This window comes from Mustela nigripes, chromosome 14 (assembly GCF_022355385.1).
Source record: "Mustela nigripes isolate SB6536 chromosome 14, MUSNIG.SB6536, whole genome shotgun sequence".
Lineage (NCBI taxonomy): Eukaryota > Metazoa > Chordata > Mammalia > Carnivora > Mustelidae > Mustela > Mustela nigripes.
This window is the reverse complement of record NC_081570.1, coordinates 16,429,202-16,457,083: the sequence shown is the minus strand read 5'-3', so window position 1 is coordinate 16,457,083 and position 27,882 is coordinate 16,429,202. Positions and strand designations below refer to the sequence as shown.

Below are 27,882 nucleotides of genomic sequence, written 5' to 3'. Positions count from 1 at the left end.
CTTCCCTTGCTCTTCTCCCTCCCATGAAAGCCATGTCTGGGTCTGGGCAGGAGAGTTCGAAGGGGGCAGCATATAGGACCCTCCAGGCCTAGCTGGAAGACCTACCACCCGGCCAGGTATTGAGTGAACAGGCCTGGATTATAGCCTTGGGAGCCGCGGGGTCTCCATAGGGTGGCTCTGGGTGGGCTGGTGGGCCCCTGTGAAGTATTAAGTTCCCATTTCTTCTTACTATATCAGCTTTCCCGCGGCAGCCTTCATGCTGTGAAGCTAAACTCAGAGAGATGCGGGGTCTGGGGGTCTAACTTTCCTGAAAGCTTAGCTCAGTCTGAACACATTCCTGAGGGTCAGCTCAGCTCCCCCACCCCCTTCATGGGTCCTAATCCATGTCTGAGTTCAGACATCTTATCTGACGATGTCTTGCTTTTTGCAAATCCCTGTCTAAGCCAGACCCTCCCTCCTGGCAGACATCAGGGCATAGGTTGTCTTGGGAGAAGTGAAGAGATTTCCGTATCTGGAGGAATCTCCTGGAGCAGTTTGTTAAAAGTAGATGCCCCTGGGGGTGGCCTTGGGGATTCTGACTCAGGGGGTCACGGTGCAGCCCAGGAATCCACAAGATGAATAAATGGCCCGGAGGAAGATTCTAATACAGATGGGCCATGGCCAACGTGTTGAGAGATCCACCCGCGATGCGGGAAGGAGAGAACACTAAAGGCAGATGGCTTGTTTGGAATGCTCTGGAAATCACCCGTGGGAATCTGTTTCCTCACTAGTAGGGGTTGGTAACACTGGTAAGAGCCCCACACGGGGGGCCTGGCGTATGGAGCAGCATCAGTGCCATGTCTGTGGCGTCAAACTCCTGAGGCAAGACTCTCACAGCAGCGTCCCTGAGCCTTCCTGTGTCACACAGCAGAGGCCAAGTCACTGGCCAGCTCCAAGGCCGCTCTTCATGCTAAGTATTACGGCAGGAGCCATTTCACAGGAGGCTGGGTCAAGGCCAGCAAGTGGTGTAGGCATGTATAGTGCAGCTCCCTAACCTCCCTCTGGGTCGCCCCAGCATAACACACTACTGAAAGCAGCAGGACCCCAGACAGACCCTTCCAGTGTGTCTGGCTCATCTCAGCAGGGCCAGGCCTCCCAGAGTCGAGAGGAGCTTCCCAAGAAGTGTGCAAGCCACCCACCCAAGCCCTAGGTCCTTCTCACCCCTGCTCTCCGTTCTGTGCCCCCAGGGCTCCACCGTGATCACCGGCCCGCCTTCCTATGCCACCACCGCCACCCATATCTACTCAACTCGGGTCATGCCCGGCTGCTTGCAGCGAGGCCAGGCAGAAATGGGGCGAGCATCCATCGAATGCAGCTGAATTAAGAATCAGGTAGCACAGATCCAACCCCGCTGTTGCAAGCAGCTGACGTGACTCTTTGGATTATCTGCCTCAGTGAGTGAGGACGGAAAGTGAAGCAGCAAGGCTTGTGTTTTCCTGGAATAAATGAGGGCTTTTCCAGGGGGCTCTTCCTCCAGGAGGAGAGGGGGAGTTCTGAGGGGGAGCTCTCCATCCGATGGCCGGACTGACTCTTCCTCCTAGGACCCACTGCTCCTGCTGTCACTGCTCTTCTGGCCAAGAGCTGGCTGTGGCTAGACTGGGCATCACTTTTAAGCTACCTTACCCGCCTCTTCGATCAACCCCTACTTCTCACCATTCCTGTGGCTCATCCAGACACAACTCATGGTTGGACCATTCTGGACTCTGTATCTTTGGTTACATTGTACCTCCCACCTGGAATGACCTCTCTCTCAGCTTCTGTCATTTTCAAGACAGCCTCCTCCATGAAGCCCTCCCTGACAACCCCAGCCCATTTGAGCTCTCTCTTCACTTACCAGCCAGCCTCAGACACCGCGTGCTTTATGTCCTCTAATCGAGTACGGGGAGTGGGCATTGGGAACAGATGAACACAGCCCTGCTCTGCCCCTTCCTGGCTGTGCAATCCTGAGCAAGTCACTTCCCCTCTCTGAGCCTCAGTTTCCCCCTACCCATGGGAGGAAATAGTCTCTCCTCACAGTACTGTGATATACCAAGTGTTTTGCATGCCTGACACACCCAGCCCAATCTTCTCATTTCACAGATGGGAGACTGAGCCTCAGTGAGGACAAATGACTCACCCAGATCCATATCTCAAGTTAGTGACAGGAGCTACACTGCCACTCTGGGGTCAGGATGCATTTTCCCTAGCACACTGGGCATCCTGTCCTTTGAATGCATTTACATTCTTTCCTCCGGCAAGAATCTTCTCGCCTTTAGTACAGTCTGGGAACCACAGGAGCCCAGGAGAAAGGCAGGAGTGACTGAGGGCCCAGCAGTGGGGTGGGCGGTGGTCTGGACCCTGGGACCTTCCTGAGCTTCAGGGCAGAGGAAGGAAGGGCTGGCTGGGAGAGCGCAGGACCTCCCAGTCTTCCGGGAGGAAACCCTGATCTAAGAGGATGCAAGGCTAGTGGCTGCACACAAGGGGGTGGCAGAGAGCTCCCTGAGAGGTGACAGCATGGAGACCAAGCAGAAATGCAGGGAAAAGGCCGGGCCGATGCCATCTGAGCGGGAGGTACCGCTGGTTAGCAAACAGCACCATGCCGGTCCCTGAAGTGTCCCCGACTGCCCTCGCCACCCAGCCCCCGTTCCGAGGCCTCTGGGTCTAGCACTAAGACCATTCTCTATTCTGAATGATCTGCCCACATCTTACCAGGTGATAGAAATTTTGAACATCATCCCCCAGGAAGAAGCCTGATGATCAACAATAACCCCACCCTGGGGGTGGGGGGGTTTGGGGCAGGAGGACTACCAGCCTAGCCCTCCATAAATCTGCCTGTCACACCCTCTGAGAGCAGCTGGTCCCCATTTCCATGGTGTCCTGGCCCGTGTTTACAAGGCAGCTTTCTTTCCTCCAGTACCAACTGTGTGCAGAGCAGCCGGAAACCCCTCTGACACTGTTGGGCAGGTGGGGGGTGGCACTCGGGGAGGTTGAGCCAGGAAAGGATTAGTAACCAGGCAGCGGGAGGCTCAGAGCTGTGTGCCCAGGCCAGTGGGCAGCAGGGCCTGCCCCTCCTTGCGGAGCAGCGAGCAAGAGGTGGTGGTGGGGGGCAGCAGGGAGAGATGGGCATCTGCCTGCACCCGAGACGGTCCCAGTGATCGCGTTTCCCTGCAGTCTGGGTGGCACCTGCACTCTGAGACGCAGGCACGTGGGGGCTCAGGCCCACGGAGGACTCTGCCCTTAAGGGTGGATGGGCAAACAAGCTGGCTAGCGGACAGCAGCCTTGCAGCTTAGGACAGGAAGCCATCTGACAGCAAGCACCGAGTGCCAGCCCCCTGTGGGGTCCCAGAGTGGTGGGGGGCGGGCTGGGGAGATGGAGTTAATCTAGAGAGCATCAGGGCAGCTCCTCCAGAAGGTGACCTTGTGTGCTAGGACAGCTGCCACCCGTGCTGGGCAGCTTTGGGGCACAAAGGGTGGCTGGCTGGGCCAAGGCTGGCCAGTCCGTGGGCAGCCAGCCAATGCCTTCCCTGTGGCTCCCTCTGCTGTTGCCCCCCAGGGGCCCCTGCTCCCCTCTTAATCCCTTCCTTCCCCTTGCATCTTGGGTTCTGGAGAACAGGTGAGTGACAGACGACAGGCTGGTTCAGGCTGCCCCCCCACCCCCCGGGGCCACCTGCGGCCAGGATCCTTCCCATGGACAAAGCGGGAAGGTCTGAGATGTGGAGCCTCTGCCTCTCCCTCCCCACCTGGACTTGAAATCCACAGCACATACGCCTTCCGGCCTCCTCCTTCCACACAAAGATTCCGGATGGCGTGTACGTAGGAGCGCATTTGCAGAGATTAGCCTTGACCGGGATAAGCTGATCTTACCTGCAGCTTTGGCTGGAGGGGTCCATGGGTACTCCGGGACCCTCACACTACCACAATCACAGCTTACGTAACACCCTGACCCCCTTCCTCTGGCCCAGGAGGGCCGAGGGCACCCCTGTCTACTCCCTGGCCCTGATGCTTCCCGTAGAGGCTCACCCTAATTTGCAGGGCATCCGACGCTGAATTCTGAGCCACTTTCAACCTGCTTCTTTTGTTGCCTGTGCCTTTGCCAAGCCAGAGTCAGAGAGGTCACGTGGACCTTCGGTGTCCTTCATCCGTTTTCTCAGCCTTGGGCCTTCTAGAAGCCCGAGGAAGGAAGGGTCCCTTAGAAGAGCATCGTGGGTCACTTGACATGTCCCAGGGTGCCAGAGTCTCTCTTGGAACTTACAGAGAACAGGGGTCGTTTTATAACTAAAATGTTTATTTCCATTCAATTCACTAACCGATTGTTCCGCTCAGGTGCCTGCGTTTGCCCACAGGAGGGACTTTGTGGCCAGACCCCACAGCTGATGGTTCTCTCCTGCCAGCCCAGCTAAGACCTTCAGACTTTGGGCAAAGGGGGGTCGGAGAGAAACCATACACTTTCCCCTCAGGGGAGGAAAGGACACGCCTCTGAGGGTGACACTCTGGAGAGCTGGGATATCACAGTGAATGATCTGAGGCCCGGCTCAGGCTCCCAGAGGCAGAACCCGGCTCTGGCCATCTGAGGGCTCTCGGGAACCTCAAAGGGGCCTATTTGCCTGGGAAGCACTGGGCAGACTGGGGCAGGGGGGTGGGGAAGTGGACAAGGTGTGTGGTTCTGCAGCCCTAGGGCTTGCTTCCTTCTCAATCTGGTGCTTTCCAAAGCAGTCCTGGGTGGGGGGCTCCTCTACCCCAGCCCCTCATCCTCACTCGGTCTCTGCATGGCCCAGATGGCCCCGTGGCAGTTGGCTTTGGTGAGGCCTGGCAGCAGGGGAGGGAAACACTCTGCAGGGGGAGGAGGGAAGAGTGTCAATGAAAACCATATAAAAAATCCAGAAATGTGCATATAAAATCTCGCCCTTGGTGTATTGCCTAAGTCAGTAAGCAGAAAGCACCTTCTTCTTGGAGAAGGATCAAGTCCTCAAAATGTAGGAAATGTCAAAGTGTCACTTCATTGTCATAAAAAAAAAAACAACCCCAACAAACCCCCCAAACCAAATCCACCCCTGACCAAAATACCCCCGAGTCCACGAATTGCTGTAAACAAACCCAAATGCAGGAGCAATCCTTTCTCAGTGGCAGTCGTAGCTGATGGCAGTCACCGCAGCCAACAGGCCTCCAGGCGGGGGCTGCCGGGCACCGCACAGCGCGACAGGGACGTGGCGCGGCAGTCCTTGGGGGGCCGGTCATCCTCAGGAAGGCTGACCTTTCCGGTGTCCCCATGGTCTCTCCGACTGAGGAGGACAAAAGCCCCCTTTCAGCCCCAGGAGCCGACAGGAGAAGCCCAGTCTTTTTCGTCAGAGTTTCTGAAATATTCTCCAAAGACAGAAAAATTCTGTTTGCCCAGCGGCAGTGGGAACGGTTCCCGTGACGGCGGCCACCTCTGCCTGGCCTGTGGCTGTTGAGTGAATCCTGGAAGAGCAGCCCAGGGTCGGGAGAGAAGGGTGGCCCCTGTCTCTCCCTTCACATTGGTTTTCCTGAAAGTGTTTCTTGGCTCTGGCCAGGTCGCCTTCCCAGAGGCAATTGGAGAGAAACTGCTTTTGGTCTCCAGTTGGGACTAATCGCGTGGATCTCCCAAGCCCTTTTTTTTTTTTTTTTTTTTTTTCAAATTTTTCCCTAAGAACAATGATCGCTTTCCTTATGAGAATCCTCTTTTAAAAATATTTCTTGTATTTCCCGCCCCCTCCCAGGATCTGTTTTCTGGAGTTTCACATATTCCTGGTGAGGTCTCGTGGCTGGAGCGCTGCTCGGTTCTTCCTGCTGCCCGTGGCCTCCTGGCAGGCGGCTGAGCCCGCGGTGGACGTGGACGGAGAACCAGGGGGCCGGCGTGTGGGGCGGAGGGGGCGGGGGCCTGGAGGGAGAGGTGAGCCGAGGCGGGTGAGCGTCAAACCTCCACAGACTGGATTTGGTTCATCTGTGCCCGCATCACCTGGATACTGTTCAGGATTTTTTTCTGGTGGCCAGCCAAGGTGACCCCAACCCGGAGAATGTCCCTTTGGGAGAGAAGCATGTGTGTTAGGGAAATGTGGGGGTGGGGGAGCCCTTGGGCCGGGTGGAGAGCTGCCTGGGCTTCTCCAGGGGTTTCCTGCTGGAGAGAGCAAGGGAAGGGCGGAGTAGGTAGATTGCTGGTGCTGGACTGACTAGTGGGGATGGAAGGAGCCTGGGACTGGGAGTCAGGACACTCAGGTGCACGGGGTCTCCTCTGCTCCAGGGAAGGGGAGGGGAACTTGCATTTATGAAGTACACACTCACTGTATATCCCTTTGATCTTCCTAACGACCTCTGGTTTACAGAAAACAGCTGGGGCGCAGGGAGGTTCTGATTTGCCCTTGGCCATGGGCAGACCTGGGGGTTGATCTGAACGTGACTCCTCGCCCTCCAGAGACCCCGGCTTGCTGGGATGGCTGGGGAGCAGTACTGGTAATGGTGGGCGAGACAGCCGGGCACTTACTCCATCATCATCTGTGACACGACATCGAAGGAGGTGAAGCCGGCGTTGGCGAAGCTCTCCTTGTATTGTCCCATCTTGATGGCCTCCAGCCACTCGTCCACCGTGTTAAAGCTGGTGTAGTCGGGGATGGTGCGGTCCAGCAGCGGCAGGTTGATTCTGGGGGTGGGGGTGGGCGACAGATGGTTAGGGCAGGTGCCGGGAGCGGGGCAAGGGTGAGCGCGGGGCGCTGCTGCGGGCTTTGTACCTGCACCTGTGTATCCATCTGTGGGGACGAAGGTGAGTGTGTGTGTATGTATTTCTGTATGAGAGTGGGTGTGCATTTGCACCTATGTCAAGGGGACACGTTTGTGTGTGACTATGCAGGCGTGTGTGTGCAGGACTCAACAATGAGGCCCCCTGGGAAGTCCAGAGGTGCCTCTGAACAGGCTGCTGGGAGGCCAGCCCACAGTGGTGAGGAGCGAGATGCTTCTCCAAGCCTCTGATGATCAGGAGGGGGGGAGTTCAGCCGGACTAACTGTGCTACGAGTCGCTGTGTCCCCTGTCCTTCCCCAGGCTGGGTGTGCTCTGGGAAACTGTGGGTTGTACCTCCAAAGTCTAGACGAGGCTAGCGGTGCTCGTGGGAGCAACCCAGGATAGAAGTGACCCTCATGGGGCTCAAAGCTCAGAGGGGTTTTATCCGGAGACCCAGGAGTGGCTGATGGGGTCCTGGTGGGAAGCGACAGGTAGAGACAAACGCTAACTATGGGCCATAAAAACTTGGCAGGTGAAAGACTTGGGCCCAAAGAGTGTTTGGACAAAGCCAGCCCTGGACCCTGAGCACCCCTGACTGGATGCCCCAGAGAAACTCTGATAGGTTCCCAAAGAGAAAGAGTGTGCAGGGCTGGCGGGGACAGGGGTCCGGCGCAGCCACCCAAGCAAGGTGGTGGTGACCCAGGTCTGAGGGAGCATATGCCTGGGGACCACTGGGAGGAGGCAGGCCTCAGATCACCGGGGATAACGCTCGTCCAGCTGAGTCAGGAACGGTGAGTGAGCGTGCGTCTGTTTGTGTCTGTGTGTGTCCGTGTGTGTCTGTACTTCTTCTTTTTTTTTTTTTAAAAGATTTTATTTATTTATTTGCCAGAGAGAGAGAGCGAGAGCGAGCACAGGCAGGCCAAGTGGCAGCAGAGGCAGAGGAAAAAGCAGGCTCCCCGCTGAGCAAGGAGCCCGAGGTGGGACTCGATCCCAGGATGCTGGGATCATGGCCTGAGCCAAAGGCAGCTGCTTAACCAACTGAGCCACCAAGGCGTCCCTGTGTCTGTACTTCTGAACACGCAGGGAGGGTAGGCATGAGGGCCTGCAAATGGGTGTGTATCCGTGTGTGAGACCATTTTGGGAGAGCACAAGCATGAGTTCTTGTGCCTGACGGTGCGTAGGACTGTGTAAGTGTGCCTGTGAGTGTGTGCACGCGTGTGCATGGCAGTACTGGGGAGGACGCAGAGGTAGGTCAGAGGGTCCAGATTTGAGCAGGAAGGGAGCTAGGAAGGAAGCCCAGTGACCAGTCAACCTGTTTACCACCCCAGATTCTGATAATTTTTTCTTAAATGCCGTCCTCTCTGACCACGGCCATGCTTTAAAAAGTGCTTCCTTCACTGTCTCTACCACTTCCTTCTCCTCTACTGTGTCCTGGCCTCCTCTGCACCACCAGGCAGGGTCAGTGCCCAAGGAAGCTTGTGCTGTCCTTCCTTGACCCCCAGCTGCCTGCAGCCGGGGGAGCCTGGGCAGGGCTGGGGAGGGGTTGGGATTCGGGGAGAGGAAGGGCCGGCTGAGGACGGGGGCAGAGACGCACTGGGAGGGGGGGTGAGGCCAGACCAGAGCCGTACCCAGAGGAGAGGGGTGCCATGGCTTTGAGGCTGTTGGGGTTTCGGATCATTTTGTCCAGCGTGTTGACGATCTGGCCGAACTTAGGCCGGTGGTTGCGGTCCTTCTGCCAGCAGTCCAGCATGAGCTGGTGCAGGGCGCTGGGGCAGTCCATGGGGGGCGGCAGCCGGTAGTCCTGCTCGATGGCATTAATTACCTGCGGACGACACGGGGCCAGAGGGGGTGGGGTGGGTGGGATAAAGAGCGTCTGCCTCTCACCTGACCTATTTTTCCCCTCGACCTCTGCAGCAAGGCAGACCTATTTGGTTGCCATGACAGCTGCCTCCGCCTCCTGGACACAGCCCCAGGGATGCCCCTCCCCTGGGTTCCCACCATCTGTGGCCTCATTCTGACCTGGGGGCTGCGTGCCTGCCCCCTCTCCCAATCCCGGGAAAGCCGACACCCCGAGATACCTTTTGCCTCAATGTCAGGCTGACCCTCTTGTGGACCACTTTTTCCTTTCCTAGGACTCCTCTCTCTGGCCCTTCACCCCCGGGTGACAACAACTCTTGTTTTTGGTGCCATTTACTGCTCCAGGTGAGACATGTCTCCTGGGTCTGACCCCACCGCGTGGCTCTACATGGCTCCGCCCACTCCTCTGTCAGGAAAAGGAGCTAAAAATGCCTCTCTCCAATCTGTCCTGCCACAGGCCCAGACTCACCTTTCCCAGCTGGACTGTGGGTCACCCTCCCTGCTCGAGAAGCTTCTTTAAGTCCTTCCTGTTCTGTGTTGTTGCAAATCCAAATGTGCTGGGTTGGCTTTCAAACACTCCATTATGGAACCTTATCAACCTTTCTGACCATCTTTCCTCCCTACTGTTCCCCAGCCTGCTCCCTCAGCATCCTACCTCTGGGCCTTTGCACAGCCTATTCTTCCCCTTCGACATCCTCATGTCTCCAAGTCCTGGGAACACTTCCTGACTGATCTTGCTCACGTGGCCCCTGCCTCAACCCCTGCAGGACTCGACACCCGCCTTCTCCAATTTAGCACCTGCTCGTAAAGTTCCTGATAACAACTGGTTCCTGGAATAATCGCCTTGTCCCTCAGTTACACGGAAAATACCTCAGGGACAGCTATGGTCTCATTCGGGGCTGGCCGCAAGGTGAACGCATCTTGAAGGTTTGCTGAATTGTGGATGAGTAGGTCTTTCCTACTTGACCCCCAGAGAGTCTGGGATCCTGCACAGACATTAGAATCACTCAACATTGGGCTGGGCCCGGCCCTTGGAAACTTACGTCCTGGTTGGTCATGTCCCAGTAGGGTCGCTCCCCGTAGGACATCACCTCCCACATGACGATTCCATAGCTCCACACATCACTGGCTGAGGTGAACTTCCGGTACTGGATGGCTTCTGGGGCTGTCCAGCGGATGGGAATCTTCCCACCCTGGGGAGCAGAATGAGGAGGGTTAACAGGTAGGAGGCTGATCCGTGTGGCCTCTGCTCTCAAGGCTACTCCTCGCCCTCAGCCCTGTGCTGTACCAATCCCATGAAGCACCTCATTCTTTCTCGAACTCACTGTGCTGCTTCAGGCCTTGGGAGTTTGCACATGCTGTTCCCCCCACCCCCTGCGTGGAATGCCTCTTCTCACTCTGCCATCTGGAATCCTCTTCTCATCCTTTAAGTGTTTCTGAAAATCTTTCCCTACGTCCCCAAGAGTTGCCCACTCTTTTTAATCCTGTGGCCCGTGTCTCTCCATCCAGGAGGCACTTCTCCTACAGAGCAGTACTCAAATCATTTGCCTGCGTGCTTGGCTCTTCTTGTCCCCCATCTGAGCTCTTTGGGCAGGGGCTGGGCCTTATGCCCTTCTGTTTTGAACTCTTCAGCAGGAGAGAGTCCTGAACTTGGCATCGAGGTTCTCCAGGGTCAGCCCTGCCTGCTTCTCCCGCGTTACTACCCACCACCTTCCCGCTTACAGTCTGTGTTCTAGTCTCATCTTGCTTTGAGAACGTGGCATCTGACCACCTTTCATTGGCCCTTCAGCTTCCAGCTCAGATATCGCCGCCTCTCAGCAAGCCTTCTTGGCCTCCCCAGACAGGTGCCCTGACTCATGACTCTTTTTATTCCATGTTTCTCTGCACATCTGTGTCCCCGCACAGCCTGTGAGTGCCAAGGGGGCAGAGACGGTGGTTTGTGTCTCTGTTTCCAGGGCCCAGCATGGTGCTTGGTACGAGCAGAAGTCGGTGAAAACATATCGTAGGGAGACAGGGACACCTAAGCCTTCTTGCCCGGTACCACGCCCCCCGCCCCCCACCCCACCCCCGGAAAGGGCTCTCTGTTTCCATCTTACCAGCGCGCTGGTGTACGTGGGGTCTGAGGTGTCGTCCTCCAGAAAGCGTGAGAGCCCGAAGTCAGACACCTTGCAGACCAGGTTGCTGTTGACCAGGATGTTACGGGCGGCCAGGTCGCGGTGGACGTAGTTCATGTCTGCCAGGTACTTCATGCCGGCCGCGATCCCCCGCAGCATGCCTACCAGCTGGATGACTGTGAACTGCCCGTCATTTTGCTTTGGGAGAAGTGGAGGAAACACACAGTGAGCGGAAGGGCGTGACCCAGAGCTCTGGACCATCCACACAACGGGAAACCAGAGCAGGACGCGCCACCTGGGCTTCATGCTCTCTGTGGAAAGGATTCAGATGCTTAGAGAGGCCCATGAGAGGCCAGTTTCAGGGTGGAGAAAAGATCACAGGTTTCAGAGTCGATACAGCTGATCTGACTCTGGGTCTGCCTTTGCTGACCGTGCAGCCTTGGACAAGTGACCTGACTTCTTGAGTCTGTTTTCCCATCTGGGTGTAAAATGGGGATAAGTTACACCCACCTCCCAGGGCTGAGTTAAATGAGAAGGTGCATGGAAGGTGCCTGGCACATACTAGATGCTCAGTAAATGTTTGCTCAATGGCAGCTAGTTTTAGTAACATGCTTCTGTGCTCTTTGTCCAGCTGATTAACTGTGATCTCCTGGCGTGGGGTCGGGGGGGGGTGAGTGGGGGGGTCTGAAAACCTTCCTCTCTTGACCTTAAGCTCCAGACTCCACCCCCCAGCACATATAGCTTTGGAGAAATCCAAATCTGGTGAAAGCCCTGGACCAGGGTTCAAGAGACCTGGTTTCAGTCCTGGCTCTCACCTTGACCCTCTAGATAAGCCTAGACAAACTCTACCTGTCTTTGAGTCTCCCTTTTCTCCTGTGCATAATGAGAAGGCTGGCTAAGAGCATAGACAGCAACAGATTTCAGTTGTATACCAACTCTGACTGATTGGTTGTGGTTTCCTAGAATGAAAAGGATTCTGAGATGGCTTACTGGTTTAGTGGGACAGAGTTCTGGGATTGATTAGCAATGCCTGCCATGGGTAAGGGAAAGGAAAGAGGCAGCATGAAGCCATTCCTGACTTAGATCTTTCCCAAGACCCCACCAGGCTTTGACACCATGAATCTATGTCCACTGCTCCTTCTCCTCCCCATCTGCAGGCCCCTGGCACTCTTGATTTCCCCTACCCGGAGGAAGGAGTCCAGGGAGCCGTTCTCCATGAACTCGGTGATGATCATCACAGGTGTGCTCTTGGTGACAACACCCTCCAGGTGGATGACGTTGGGGTGGTCGAACTGGCCCATGATGGAGGCCTCACTCAGGAAGTCCCGGCGCTGCTTCTCAGTATAGCCTGACTTGAGCGTCTTGATGGCTACAAAGATCTCTCTCTTGCCCGGTAGTTTTAGGTGGCCACTGCATACCTCGCCAAACTCCCCTGGGACACACACACCAAGAGAGGCGGGATGTCACTTGCCAGGTGGAAGTGCCACCTCCCACTCCTTGTAACCTCCACTTCTGGGTCCTGAAGGAGCTTCTTCTCCCCAGTGGTCAACTTATCCTCTTAGACAAAGAACCCCTTTGTAGAATGTGGGGGCCCAGAAAGCTCCTACCCACTACTGGGTGTAAGAGTAAGCTCTTCACAGCTGTCCCATGGTATTTGGCTGGGCATGGGGCAAGGCTGTAGGGGAACCTGGGGAGATGGAGAAAGGGACCTGGATGAATGGTGGGAAGGACAAAGGACTAGACTGAGTCCAGAGAATGGGGTTCTAGACCTAGGTCAATCTCTGACATGATAGGTAAGCTCCTTCCCAGCCCTGTGCCTCAGATTCCTCATATGTTGATGAGGTGATTTTACTGGGTGACCTTTGAGGACTTTTCTACCTTTGGTATTGTGAACCTTCAGGTCTTAGAGGATCCTCTGAAGTTCCTGCCCCACATCCTACCCTCTGCCCCAAGAGTACTCCCCACTCATGGCTGAGGCCATGGTACCTGGGAGAGCCCCAGACACCTACCTGCTCCAATCACCTGCTCAATTTTGACACAGGAGATGTCAATTTCCTTGGCAAACTCCCGCACTGCCTCATTGGGGTCCTCATAGGTGAAAGGGTCGATGTAGATCTTCATGCCTGGGGTCACTAAGGGATAAGACCAGCCTTGGTCACATGCACAGACTCAAGATGTGGACAGACAGAAAGGCTAGCACTAGTCTCTCTGTGGAGGGAAATACACACCCGTGCAGCCCCATAAGAACTGGGCAACCCTTTGCAAATCACTTGGCCTCTCTGGGCTTCAGTGAGCAGATGGGAATTGAGCTAAGTAGAAGGGTGAGAACAGAGAGCTTAGCAGGAGAAGAAATAGGTTCAAGCTCTTGTTCCAACTCTAAATGATTAGTAATGTCTTCCCGAAGGAGCTAAAGGACTGTCAGGATTGATTAGCAATGTCTGTTATGGGTGTGGGCATAAAAGGATAGATAGGTTTGTCACTCTTGTGTTAGAGAATTAGGGGTGCAAAGCAAAGAAAAAGGAAGTCAAGAAGGAAGAGAGAGAGATTTGGAACAAAAATACAGAAAGAGTAGGCAATAGCCCATGTTCTTGGGTGTCTGCTGGAGAGACCTCTCTGTCTTTTTAGGCCTAATTAAAGCATCCTCTCCCTTAGGAAAATTCCTGGCTATCTCAGCTCTCCTAGGCAGGCCCCAGAGCCTGGATGGGCTGCCCATTCACCAGGGTCTGAGGACCCATGGTTTCTGGGGCCACTTCCCAAGTCCCTCATGAGCTAGGTCTTAAATCCTTCTAGATCTCAAATTCCCTGGTGGTCAACATAAGGCAGGACATGCGGCAAATTAATGTGACTCTTGATTTGATGTTCTTTTTTATTTGGTGCAGAAATTAAGGGTGCCAAACACCAAAGACTTGGATGCCAAACACCTAATTCTGACCCTAGCACTGAGCCAGCAAAACACTTGGAAGGAAGGGAAGGATGATCCATCCCACCTTCTCCCTCTGAGGTAACTGGTCTTCCGCTGTCCAGGCCTCCCTCTGGCTTCCCCAGCTCCCTGCCCACATTCTCTTATTGCTCCAGGAGCCATGACTTTGGAGGCAGTAGCTCTAGGAGTAGGGAGCTGGAGCTCCTGGGCTTGACTGGAGTAAGGCTTAACTGGTTGGTGAGTAGGGCCACCAACCCTGCTCAGCTGTGTGACCTTGGACATGTTAGTTGACCACTCTCAGTGTCTGTTTCAGACATTCCAAGAATCTAAGGTTGGAACCTTTAACACATGTGTTGGCAAACCGGCCCACTGACCATTTGCTAAATGAAGTTTTATTGGAACACAACTTCCAGCATTCCTTTGCCTGTGGCTGCTTTCACACTCCGGCGACTGAATTGAATAGATACAATAGGACCACACAGCTATCAAAACTTAAAATATTTACTCTCCTGTCCTTTACAGAAAAGTCTGCCAACTGCCATTCTGATACATTAGCTTTATTTTGGATTATTTATGTGTGTGTTTGTCTAGCCCATCATTTAATTTATTTATTTAAAAGGTTTTATTTTTAAGTAATCTCCACCCCCAATGTGGGGCTCGAATAAAGCTCTTCATGCAATAGACACTCAGTGTCTACAGAGCTGAGCAGAATCCAGGCGATTGAGATAAAAGAATGATTGCAGCTACCCCTGGTCGAGCCCTTGTGCCCAACACTGCGTCAGGCTCTCGGTATGCATTATCTCATCCACACCCAACAACTCTTGGGGGAAGGGAATCATGCATCAATTCATGCATGGGGGAACGGCAGCTCAGAAAGAAAGTCTAAGTGATCTGCCCAAGGCCACATAGCTAGCAAATGGCACAGCTAGGACTTGAACCCAGGTCTGTCAGACCTGAGCCAAGGGCCATAGTGTTAATCATCAGACTCATGGCCTCCTGTGTGCAGTCCAACTAGATCTGGCCCAGGCCTCTTCCTCCTGGACTGTTCAGCCACAACTCCCAATCAGTGCTCCCCAGAGCAGGGACATCAGTTCCTGGGAGAAGCTCCTTTTCTGGCTCAAACTCAGGGCTCTGTGGGTCTCGGTGACTGACTTTCAGCCTCCCTCCAATAGGACTGGGGGAAGCCCTTTCTGTCAGGCCAGCTGCAGAGGGAGGACAGGAATGGGTCAGCCCCGGGAGCCCCGGGAGCTGAGGAGAAGCACAGCAGGAGCTCAAAGCTGACTCAGGCACTGCCAACTGTTCAGATGCCATCCCCGACCCTTGCCCAGGAGGGCTCTCCATTGTTTGCAAGAGTTAAGGCAAGTGTCTTCACCTGGCATTCCAAGCCCTCCGTGCTGGTCCCTAGCTATAGGTCCCTGCCCCTCTATATGCCACCAAAAAGAATTATTGGTCCAGAGATCCCAGACACACCTTATAATTTCTGGCTTTTGTGCTTTGTTCGTGGGGTTACCTCCACCTGCAATGAATGCCCTTCTCTTCCTCTCTGTGTCCAGATCAAATGTCACCTCCTCTGTGAAACCTGCCTGGATCCTTACAGTGGAGATCCATGCTCTCTCTTTAGGCTCTGAAGCCCTGTCTCTACAGCCACTTGTACGGCCCTGATGTCTATATGGCTCTCCTACCTTGTACTAAGTCTCCCATACGCATGCCCACAGCCTCCTGGCTCCCCTTTCTGGACCACTCTGCTGCCTGTGCGGACTTGCTTTCCACTCTCTCCCTCAGGGGGACAGAGGCCACGTCTGTCTAGTTCATGCTAAATCCTAGAACCCGGCACATAGAGGATGCTCATGAAATGCGTATTGAAAGAGTAACAGCATTGCCTACTGGACTGTCCTCTTCTCTTTCCGCCCGTTCGGGGTCATGGATGACTTTGAGAACTTGACAGAAGCTATGAATTCTTAGCTATGAAGCTAAGAATTTCTATGAAACAAATTATTCATGTGTGTGTCACACTCCCAGATTCAGCATATAATTTTGGAATGTTCATGGGCCCTTGAAGCTCTTGGGGGTCTGTGAACCCCAAGTTATGAGCTCTTGTTCTAGAATGTTTTCTCTGGAGTATGTGTGTGAAGGTGGTATTTAGTAGATGCTTAATAAACACTGATTGGATCCATGGCTCTGAGCTGTCCCTGCTTCTGTGACCCTCTGGTTTCATCTCACCGTTCATATCACAATCTGCTCACAATTCCTTGTGGGTTTGCCAGGCCCCAGGCCCTGGTCTGGGTACTTTATAGATACCTATCCAATTAACCCTCCCGACAACCCTACCTGGGAAATGCTATTATTAGGCTGAGCCTTATGAAATTGTTAGTATTTAACTGTTGCTGACCTACAAAGCAGGCAATTTCATTTGGCCCAACCTAATATTATCCCCATTGTTTGGATGAGCACACTGTGGGGATAAGAAAGGTTAGACAACCTGCCCAAGATGACACGGACAGAGCTGATATGGCAGACATGGGGTCTGAATTCAGGTCGTGTGGCTGTGAGTCTACACTCTCAGCCGCCAGGCTACTGTTTTCTTCTGGATGCCTTCCCATCCTGTGTCCTGGAATGGAAGGGGACACAGGACATGTCATGGACATGGAATGGAAGGGAAGCTCCAGGCCCAGCTCCCAGGATGGGATATTTGCTGCACTGAAGCTGGCTGAGGATCTCTGCAGTCCGAGTCTCCAGAAAATACTGGGCTGTTGTTTGGATAACTTACGACTGCCAGGGCTACTACGTGCTGTCCTGAACCCAGAGGGGAAATTCAGGATGAAGGAGGGAGGAGGAACCAGACATTCCGAGATCTTTGGTTTGAGTTCTGGATCTGCTGGTAATAACAGTCACAAATAAGCTGCTTTATGCGTTTGAACTGAGGATCAGTTTAATGATGTTATGAACTTGAACTGAGTTTATGAGTTTGAACTGAGGATCAAATGCACTATTGATATAGCTGTGTGCCCTTGGGGAAATTACTTAACCTCTCTGTGTTTCACTTTTTTTCATATCTACAATGGAACCAATAAACAGTACCTATCTCATAAGGGGACTGCAAGGATTAAATGAGAATCTTTTTAAAGGGCTTAGTATAGTAGTCGGGGGATAGAAAACACTGAATAATTGTGTTATATAATTGTCTATAGAGAAGAGTTGGCTATTATTAAATATTTTTAGGAAGCACTTTCATATCCATTAATTCATTTAATCCTCACAATTCTGTGAAAGAAGCATCATTCTGGCTACTTCCCATGTAAAGACACCAAGGTTCAGAGAGGCTCGATGACTTCCCCAAGGTCACAGAGCGGGCCATTGGTGGAGCAGGGATGAGAAACCAGGTTGGTGCCTCTGGGCCTCATCCAGTAATCACAGATCTTGGTCCTCATTCAGCACCTGCTGAACGACGGCACATGTGAGCCAGGGAGGGTGGCTTAAGTCAGTCACACGCATCTCCAGGCCTCAGCTTCTTCCTGGGTCCTGACCACACAGGGTTGCTAGTGGGTGTTAGGCTACAGGGCCGGAAGTGCTTTGAAAAAACCAAAGCCCTTCTTTAGATGGAGGGCGTAGGAGCTGAGCCTTAGAATGTGTTCATCCATGAACAAATCCTGGGCTCTATTTTAAAAATAAATCCCTGCTGTCCCCTGTTTCCTTGTTGGTGACTCACATGCTCAACAGTGATGTTCCCACGTGGCTCCAGGTAGCAGAGCGTGTGAGGACCCCCTTATTCCAGCTTAGCCAGGTGTGGGCAACATGGCGTGGCAAGGAGTGTGGACCTCGGCTTTGGTCCTGAACTGCTGTGTGACCTCTATGGGTCTTGGTTCCCTCGTACTCAATCATATTACAAGGATAATTTTAAGGATTAAATGAACAAATGCACGTAAAGCATTTAAACAGGTCTGGGCAACAGAGTACACTTGGTACAGTCAGCCTCTATCTATAACCATGATTTCATTACTTGGGGAAGAGAAGGGGGTGATGTAATTTATGACTTTTACGTTTAGCGTACAGGTGATTTTTTAAATTTCAGTGTAGTTAAATCGTTCCGCTTTTTTCTTGTGAGCCTTCCACTGCTTTTAGGCTTATCAGTGACATAGTTACCTAAATTGTCTCCTGGAAATTTTTAATGGTTTAATGATTTTTTACATTTATGTCTAAAATGATTTTTTAAGCTCAGGAACTTTTACTTCAAATTGGTTGTTAACCCAGAGGCTTGCTATTTAGAACTACTTGACTCTGCTCTCTCCTGCACACCCCACATCCAATCCTGCAGCAAATCCAGTATTTTCAGAACATGCCAGAATTGAGAATCTTCCCTGGGTGATGCCAACAGCCACCTCACAGCTCTCTCTGCTTCTGTTGTACCCGGCACCCTGCAGCCCTGTCACTCCACTTGCCCCTCAGCAGCCAGAGAAGTCCTGTCAAAACTGTAACTCAGACCATGTCAGTCTTTGGTTCAGACCCTTCTAGAGGCCCTGCAATGGCTGACAAGGATCTGCATGTTGGGGTCTCTCCTGCCTTCTCACTCTGCTCCAGTCACACGAGCCTCCTGGTTGTTCCTAAAACCTGCCAGACACATTTCAGCCTCAGGGCCTTTGCACTGGCTCTTCCTTCTGCCTGGGAGGCTCTTCCCTCCGGTCTGTCCACACAGCTCGTTCATGTGTCTGCTCAACTAAAACCTTCTCAGTGAGGCCAACCCCAACAGTCCTATCTGAATAACCAATTCTATTGATCTGAACTTGCAATTCTCAACCTGTCACCCTGTTCTATTTTGCCTTTTGCCATAGTGCTTTTATCTTCTAGCAGGCCATGCGCTTTTCTCAGTGACTACATGTATTTCTTTTGGTCCCCGTCCCTCCCATCAGAATCTAAGTTCTGCAAGACTGGGGATATGTGGTTCACTAACTTGTGTATCCCCGGCTACCTAAAACAGAGCCTGGCATACACAGTAGGTCACAAAGACTGTGTGACATGTGAAGGGTTACGCTGATGGCCTGTCTTACCCAGTGGCATCTCAGAAGCTGTACCCCACTGAGTACAGTTTGAGAAGCTATATTGGACCCATGTGGAATTCCTGCCTACTATGTGAGTGGAAGTGAGCATGAAGCTTCTCCCCACTGCCCCCTTCACCCCAGCCTGCCCTATGTTGGTTCTGCAAGGGTAAAATCGAGAGGAATCTATGTCTCTGCAGGGCCCCTTGAGAGGGGCCATCTGCTCTGGGGGTGTGGCACCTGTGTGCCCCCAGCCCTGGCCTGAGATGGGATAGGACACTGGGGAGACACTGGATAGGGGGCAGTGGTTGTCAGAGGGATCACTAGGAAAGAGTGACAGGGCCCGCCACCTCTCAGGCCAGAGCCTGGGGTCCTCAGCATCTCACGCAACTCATGGATTTATTGTATAAACAGGGACCTACTGTGTGCTAAGTGCCGGGCAGTGTGCTGGCGTTCAGGGACACTGGTGAGCATCAGTGTCTTGGGACCTCCCACCAAAATGTTGGGGAGACAAGGACATGGCCATCATGAGGCAGCCAGGTAAGGGGGCGCTATGCAAGCACAGACCAGGCCCTAAAGTCAGGGTGGGGTGGGGGTCAGGGGAGGCTGCTCAGAGCGGTTTGTATATGCGGCAGCTGAGGCTGAGGCTGAGGGAGACGGAGGGTCACACCGGTAACGAGAAGGCGGGCAATGCTCCGGGCAGAGGGGACGGCAGGTGCAGAGGCCAAGAGGGGAGAGTGAGCTTGTCCCGTTCTGGGAAGAGCTCAACATTCAGTCTGGCTGCAGCAAGGTGGGAGGCAGTGGCAGGAGGCTGGAGAGGTTGCTGGGGAACCGACTAGCAAAGGGTCCAAGGGTGCCGGCCCCACTGGGGCATACGTACTGTGGCCACTGGTGTAGTGCTGCAGCTTGTCCGTGTATTCCGAGTCAGCACGCTCAAACCCCCGTCTTCTGGAACAAGAGCAAAGGGCTGGAGCCACCTGCAAGCCCCTGGGGAGCTGGGAGCCACAGTAGGTGATAGGGAGAGGGAGGGCAGGCCCTCAAAACCACACCCCTGCCAGAGGGCTCCCTGTCAGTCCCTGGCCTAGCAGTCTCACCCCTCCTGGACACTCCCCCCACCCCATCGCTTCCCATCTCTCCCACTTCAAGTCCAGGCTCACTATTTCCGCATCCCCTCTCCGGCCAAGCCCCTTTCAAAGTCATCTCCCATGGCCCCGGAAATGCCAGGGGCTTCTGTCCATCTGACCTTATGGCCCTGTCTGTTCTACAGCCGGATCTAAGGAAGAAGAACATTCCTTCACACTGAAGTGTTAGTGTCTCTATGTGCCCCCTCCATGAATAATGGACTTGTCGAGGCAACTCTAGCCCGAAGGGATGAACTGGAGCGAATCGTGGCCATTTAGGTAGGAGGCCTGCCCGGACCTCTCCCTGGCCCTGGGAATGATGGGAATATCCCTTCGGCTCACAGACACTGTTCAGGATCGGTTGACTGGATGGACAGCTGGGCCTGGATAGGGCTGGGGGCACCCACCCACCTGTTGCACACGATGGCAATGACGACCACAGCGATGAGGAAGACCAGGCCAGCCGCCGAAGAGCCGATAATGAGCGGCAGCTTCTCCTGGATGCTGGTCTGGTACTCGGCTGGGGGAGAAAGCACGCGGAGTGTTGTCAGCCTGGCTCTGGGAGTCCTAATGCCCCCCACCCCGCGAGGTCTCCTGGGATCCCCAGACTCTGTTCCTGCTCCTGAGACAGCACCTGTCCCATGCCCAGATGGAGAACGAGCCAGTACTCACTCACACGTAACCTTGAACGAGTCTGTGGACTGAGCCAACCCTTAGTTTCTCATCTATAAAATGGGCATCATACCTCAATGTTGATATGAAAATCAATAATAATAAGAAGCTGACATACAGAGGGGCAGCCGGAAGCCCAGACTCTGAGGCCAGACTCCTTAGGTTTGAATCCTGGCAGTGTCTTCCTGCCTGGGACCTCTGGTAAAGGAACTTACCTCTCTGCGGACAATAGTGCCCATCTCGAGGGCTGCTGTGTAGAGCACTCAGAAGGACAGGTAATAGGATAGTAACCGCTCAGTAAATATGAATTATTACTGTTATTGAGTGCTTTATTTTTGGGTCACTGTACTAAGTATGTTACGTGTCTTGTTTGATTCTCAGAATCCTCCTATGATTCAGTGCCTATGAGAGCCCCACGTACAGATGAGGGCACTGAGGCTTAGCAATGCCATGACTGGCTTGGGGTCACACAGTTAGGAAGTGGCCAAAGCCAGGATGTGAACCCAGCTTTGTGTCCAGGCTTGAAAGAGATAATGCATAAAATGCCCCCAGCCTTGGCTCAGCTCTTGGAAACCACTTAGCACATCTTCAATGCCATCAAGACCATCATTGTTTTTAATGTAATTATTATTATATCTCGTTTGCTTCCATGATCAGACAAGAGCTTGTTGAAGTCAGGGACCAGGTAAATTCTGGGTCCTCAACACCAGTGTGCATTGCTGAGTTAATAAAGGATCTGGTGACAGTCCCCCATGCCCCAGGTCGATGACACTCATCCAACATGCAAGAGGGCCTAGAAAGCTGAAGATGCTGGTCACAAGGGGGTGGGGCTTCACAGAGGAGGTAGCTTTAGTGTCCTGGCTAAGACTGTTAGCCTTAGGGAGGATGTTTGTGGTAAGACAAGAACTCATGGGTCTCTAAACCTCTGAGATGCTCAGCTAGGCAAAAGCCAAGGCCCATGACCAGTGGTAAAAGCAGATGCTAAGAGGGGACGTTGCCAGAGTCTGGTCATAAGTAAAGCTATTCTGGAGCTTGGCTGGTTGGTGAAAGGGCTACCAGACTCACGGGAACGACAACTGTGACCTTAACTCTGTGTGAGACCTCATGCCAACTCTGGGCCAGGTTCTAATGGTTCAGCCCCTATCTTTACATTAGTTTGATGATGATGATGATGATAATGAGATAGCTGTCACCATCCCCGTGTATAGATGAGAAAACCGAGACTCAGAGCTGCTCATGGCCATACAGCGCTGACTGAGCACTATAATTTCTATCTGTCCATCTGTCCATTCTCTTAATTCTGTTGTTCCTCAAAATTATTAGAGCAGGAAGTATACTGAGAGACCGTGGGGTCCCAGACTGGGAGACACATAGCTCATGGGCTGCCGCCTCCCCTTCTCTTGTCCAGGGCAGACATCACTGATCCATCCCAGCACTTCTTCCTGCCAAACTTCAGGATTCATCTCGACCCAACTACAAGTCATTGGAACAGCACACAGATAAACGAGGTGTGCTTTCAAAGACTGAATATGACGCTTTCATTTTGTAGATGAGAAAAATTTGGACCAGGGAAGGGAAGTGACTTGCTCAGAGTGTCTCTGCAAGTTAGGGCAGAGCTCTGACAGTCCCACAAGAGGAAGCCGCCTGGCTAATGGGATGGTGATGGGGGAGTCCACGTGTTTTCCAGCCACAGACATGGGGCCTCTCTGGGTGGCTCGTTCCTGACCAGCAGGGAAGGGCTGACATCTAGAAGAGGGGACACCTTTTCTTAATTTGTCCAAAGGCACTTGGAAAGAACGGGGGCCTTCTGATTTATTCTGTTGGTGGAGCCAGTGGCCTCCTCTTGCCCTCTGGATGTTGCTCACCTTCTGTCATGGTCTGGAAGTACATCTTGCCGCTGTAGCGCCCGTAGCCCGCCACGGTGCGTGCCCGCACCTGGAAGACATAGATGGCGCCGGCTTTGAGGCCCTGCACAGTGACCGTGTTGGTGGGGCTTTTTATGGCTGTGGCGTTGTACTCACTGAGCTCCTGCCGAGGAACAGAGAAGACTGTTAGCAAGCTTGTTGCCCACAGTGGGCCCAGAGCCCACTCCTGCCACTTGGGGTGACTTTGGCCATTGGATAAACATCTGTGGTTCCCGATTCTTCATGCCCTCCCTGTCACAGAATTTCACACCCATACTTTTTGCATGTGACTTCCCAGGACCTCCCACAAAAGAAGGCAGATTATATTTCTCCACTTGTGGATGCCAAATTTATCCATGTGTCTTGCTTTGGCTCTTGGAACGTTCTAGAGGACATGATGCAAGTGGAAGCTTTACTTGTGTTTGTTGAGTTGGCTTGGCCTCTTGTGCTCCTGCCTTCGGCCATAATGGGGCTGAGCATGGTGTAACAGCTGGTTCCAGAATAAGAAACATGTAGGAAAGACCTTGACCTAACTCCTAGGCCACTTCAGCTGACGCACAGACTCCAACCAATGAGTAAGAAAATAGGTGTTTGGAAGCCGTTGTATTTTGGGGACTATTTATCTCGCAGCACCATCCTCGCTGATAGCTGACTAGTACACACACGCCCAGCGGCCACTTCGTGCAGACCCTGAGGTCTAGGCTGTGAGTTCCTGGAGACAACAGGAAGAGGGCCTGCCTTACCTGCTTCCTGCCCCACGCCTTGATATAGCTTATGTGGAAGGATCCCTGTTCGGCTACAGCACACTTGAGTGTGGCAAGAATTAGGGCCCAGATAGGGGAAATGAAGCTGAAGGTCATGTATGAGCCGGTGGCTGCTTTGGGACTCAAAACCAGGCTCCTACAGGGAGCTACCTTTAACATCCAAGACTTGAATACCCAAGACCCCATGTTCCCTCCTTTGAGGGCTGCAGAATTCCAGTTCTGCCTTGTGGACCACCAAGGGTGACCCAAGGAGTACGGGATAAGACAAAGATGAGATGCTGCCATGGGAATGGAGCTGTTTGAATTGGAGGCAGGTGCCCACCAGTCTGTATGATGCTCGTGCAGACAGCTGTCCACTACCCGCCCCCAAACCTTCCCCAGACACCCTCTTTGCACGAGGCCCTGGGGACTCCCAGGGACCAAGGCACAGGTGCTGGATTCAGAGAGCTCAGTTCAGAAAAACAAACAGTGTGGAGCCTTCAGCGCTTGGAGGATCACGAACGCCTCTGAGAAGCTGATGAAAGCTACGAGCCTCTGTGCAGAAAAATGCACACCTGATTGTGCATGCCAGTCTCGTGCATGTGCGCTGCACAGAGCCCTTGAGAACTCTCTCAAAACAATTAAATTCAGGGTGCCTCATGTCATGACAAGCACCAGAGCCTAGAGGTTAAGATCACAAGTTGGAGCCAGACTTCCTGGGTTCAAGGCCTGACTCTCCTACTTATTACCTTCGTGACCTTGGCATGTTTCTTTCTTTTCTTTTTTTTTTTTTTTTCCCTTGGCATGTTTCTTAACCTCTCTTGCCTCCTTTTCATCATCTGTAAAATGGGGTCAAGAAGGGTCACAGCCATCTCAATGAAATGCATTACTGTGAATAAAGCACTGATACCAGTAGGGTAAGCACAGTGTGTGTGTGGGGGGGGGCATGTGTCCTTGCCTGCGGGGGCATCAGGTGAAGTCAAGCAACGTTCTCTGCAGGGTGGGGTTGTGCAATGGAATTCTGAAGAACAAACAAGTCACCCAGGTCAAAAAGGGGGAGGGCATGCTTGGCAAGGAGTGCCAGGTGTGAAGGCAAGGAGGTGAGAAAACTTGGGACATGGGGGCTAGAGAAGGGGCTCACCTGTGAGAGCTTCCTCCCCACCCCCTCACACCTCCCGGGGAGCAGCACATAGGAAATCTCTCTTCTTGAGCCAGCTCATCTGCCTCCTCCTCCAGGAAGCCTACTTGACCTCTCAGCCAGATGTGCCTTTCCTCCTCTGAGCCCTGGAGCACTTGCGTGGATGCCCCAGGATGGGGTTTCTGCTATTTCCCCTCATCCTAGGCACAGGCTGATCACACAACTTTGACCATAAACTCCTGAAGGAAGTGGCTGTGTTCTATCCCCCTGTATTAAGCACAGAGGCTTACACACAGAGACCTGCCCCAAAGCCCACAGGATAAAGGCTGTACACTTTAGTTTGGCATTCCAGACCCTTCACGACTCGCCCTTTCCCAGTCTTGCCTGCCACATCCCCAGAGTCCTCCAGGCTCTAGTCATACCCAAAGGCTTCCCCTCCCTTTCTTGGTGGGCCTGCCAGATTTAGCAAATAAAAATGCAGGATGCTCAGTTAAATCTGAATTTCAGATAAACAATGAATAATTCTTTTGTATAAGTTTTTCCCATGCAATATTTAAACATAATTATACTAAGAAATTATTTTTTAAAAATTTAAATGTAACTGGTGTCCTATATTTTATTTGGCAACCCTACCTTCCCTGGACACTCTGAGCCTTGGCAAGTGCTGTTTCCCCTATTGGAAATACCCTTTCCCCATCTGCCTGTTCATCAAGACTTAGTACGAGGACCACCTTTGCTGGGGAAATTTCTCAGATGTCCCAGAAAGAGTTGCAACTCCATTGTCTCCTTTCCCACCTGTTGTTCTGATATGCGTGTTTTCTCCAAGTACTATGGGTTTCCCAAAGGCAGAGACCTTGTCTCATTTATCTCTGGGACTGCAGGCTCAGCACACAGTAAGCGCTCACTAACTAACCGTGGGAAACAAATGAATGAACATTGTAGACTAAAAAAAAAAGTCTATTAACGCAGATTGCAGTACCAGGATTGTCCACTAGGTGCCGCCAGCCAACATGGCATCCGCTCCGGTTTGAAAAGGGGATGGATTCTGCAGACTGCGTGGGTGGGGGGGGTCCACTTAGAGAGGGAGGAAGTTTTCAGTTCCTGATTATAGGATGGAGATGGGAGGTCATGCCAGTGGCATAGGCGCCTCAGGAGAATAAGGAACGAACCTCATGGATTGCTTCTCTAAAGCAGCAAACAGCACAGAGCGGGGGATTGGAAGTCATTTCAAATGTCAATTCTTCCCCTTACTTGCATTGTGACCTTGGGAAAGACCCTTCACTCCCCTGGGCCTCTGTTTTCTACTCCAGAAAAGGAACAGTAAATGCCAGCCTCTCAGGGTTGATGTGATCAGGTAGTATCTGGCCCAAAGCAGCTGCCGGAAAGACCTTAGTTCTTCTCCCCCTGGGGCTGGAGCACCTTTTTTTTTTTTTTTTTAAAATATTTTTATTTATTTATTTATTTTTAAAGATTTTATTTATTTATTTGACAGAGAGAAATCACAAGTAGGCAGAGAGGCAGGCAGAGAGAGAGAGAGAGGAGGAAGCAGGCTCCCTGCTGAGCAGAGAGCCCGATGCGGGACTCCATCCCAGGACCCTGAGATCATGACCTGAGCTGAAGGCAGCGGCTTAACCACTGAGCCACCCAGGCGACCTGGAGCACCTTTTCTGAATAAGGACTAAGCATCAACAAGTTAGGGGAAGCAATTTAGTATTAAATCCACTAGTCCTGGAGCACCTGGGTGGCTAGGTCGGTGAAGTGTAGAACTCTTGATATCGGCTCAGGTCACGATCTCAGGGTCATGAACGGAGCCCCACGTCGAGCTCCACGCTCAGCACGGGTTCTGCTGGAGAATCCCTCTTTCCCTCCTCCTCCTCTCCCCCATCACTTACTCACACTCTCTAAACAAATAAATAGATAGATAAAATCTTAAAAAAAAGAAAGAAAGAAATCCATTAGTCCTTAGTTTGAATCCTTATCCGGAGACTACGGGCCGATGAGCCACTGGGTACATTTCTTAAGCCCTCTGAGCCTTGGTCTTCTCGTCTTGAAAGTGGGATAACACCACCATATGCCACACAGAGTGGGTGTGGAGATTCAATAGGAAAAAATGGGTAAAGCTTTTAGCATAGTCTCCAGTTCACATAAGGACTTAATAAATATTGGCTCTTGTCCTTGTTCTTATCAGCACAGGGACAGGATAAGCCTTCACCAGTGCTCATGAAATGGATGAACGAATACAAAAGTGAGCGAGTGTGGGAACAAGCCTGTCCATGTCCACACTGGACAACCGTCCACACTGCTCCACATACCCTGGACCACAAGGCAGCCTGGGCCATCATAGCTCATCTCCACCGCCCTCAAGCTTCCTTCCCTTCTGCTCTGCCAAGGAGAGATTTCTGTTGAATACACACGAATCGAGGAGGCCTACAGGGGCCCATGTGCCATAGGTGGCCCCACAAAGGAATCTTCTCCTGGATTTCTGGGGGAGCCAAAGCCAGCATGAACCTGTGTGCTCTGGGACAGCTGCCCAAGGAGGCCACCTCCCCCAGGACACCGGAGCTGATGGAAACAGCCAGCACCAGGCTGGCCAACACCATTCGTCAGCCGCATCCAGAAGCCTTCCAGCAAAGTGGTTTTTAGCTCCGGGCTCCGGGCAGGCTGGGAAATCCCCAGCGGAGCTGGGGCAAGGCCAAACGGAGAGCCTGCTCCAAAAAGAGCCCTTTCTAAAGAAGGAAAGGAGGAGTGGGAAAGAGGGTGGGGGCAGGGCCCGCATGGGACTGCAGGGCTCGCTGCCTAACTTCCCTACCTGGGAAGATCTGCGGCCTTCATTAAAGAAATCAATTGCAGGCACCAAGAGGATTTCAAAGTGTTAGGGAAGAGTCGGCTGTGGACTTGTCAGGAATCCATCCTACATTCTAGCTCTCCCTCCCTAATGGAAGGGAGCCCGAGAAGCTGGGGGTCGAGACCGTTCCTCTCCCTGCGAGGCCATCTCCTCCGACACCAGCCATCACTCCTTTTTCTTTCTCTCCTTAGACCTGCCATCCTCCTGATTTGGTCCATCTATTTCCGTTTTATCTCTGCACGCCCCCCTCTCTGTTCTTGGCTCTACCTTTCCACCCCTGGCAAGCACCGCAAGTGCATCTCCGCGTCATAAACCCACAGTGGCCCCAGGAAAAGGCCCCACCATCCACTGGGAGTTGTCCTTCACACTTCCCTGGTCCCCTGAGTTTCAGAATACCGTCCAAATCTGCCAGCCTCTCACCTCTCTGCTGCCAGCCCCTAGTCCACGCCACCATTGTTTCTCACTTGGTGTCCTGTGAGAGCCCTCTAAAGAGTTTGTGTCCCCAGGAACCCCTTCCAGTCTGTTCTCCACACAGCAAGCTACAGGGATCTTTAACATAATCAAAGTCAGATCACATCATTCCAGAACCTTCCAATGGCTTCCTGGAGTACTTTAAATTGAATCCAGACTCCAAAGGCATGGAAGGCCCACCACAACCCAGCTCTGTCTCCCTCTCCAACTCCTTCCCTACTAATCTTGCTCTTGTTCATGTTGCTCCTCCACACTTGCCTTCTCCTGCCCCGGGGCCTTTGCATGTGCTGTTCCTGCTGTCTGGAATAACTGTTCTCAACAC

The 27,882-nt window shown here is 52.8% G+C and overlaps 1 protein-coding gene across 3 annotated transcripts in view; it reads right to left on the bottom strand.

The window, feature by feature from the left end:
- Positions 1-5,857: 5,857 nt before the first annotated feature.
- EPHB2 (EPH receptor B2) overlaps positions 5,858-27,882 on the bottom strand; it is a 181,144-nt gene continuing 159,119 nt past the window's right edge. The window contains exons 7-16 of one of the 3 annotated variants that reach the window (XM_059376596.1): positions 22,325-22,487; positions 20,199-20,307; positions 19,547-19,614; positions 12,726-12,848; positions 11,901-12,148; positions 10,699-10,914; positions 9,646-9,795; positions 8,374-8,567; positions 6,515-6,670; positions 5,858-6,056 (exon numbers count right to left, since the gene is read on the bottom strand). In XM_059376596.1, the coding sequence (XP_059232579.1) occupies positions 5,948-6,056; positions 6,515-6,670; positions 8,374-8,567; positions 9,646-9,795; positions 10,699-10,914; positions 11,901-12,148; positions 12,726-12,848; positions 19,547-19,614; positions 20,199-20,307; positions 22,325-22,487 (1,536 nt within the window). In that variant the 3' untranslated portion in view covers positions 5,858-5,947. The remainder of the gene's footprint in view (positions 6,057-6,514; positions 6,671-8,373; positions 8,568-9,645; positions 9,796-10,698; positions 10,915-11,900; positions 12,149-12,725; positions 12,849-19,546; positions 19,615-20,198; positions 20,308-22,324; positions 22,488-27,882) is intronic. The other 2 variants (XM_059376597.1, XM_059376595.1) reach the window with 2 other exon arrangements.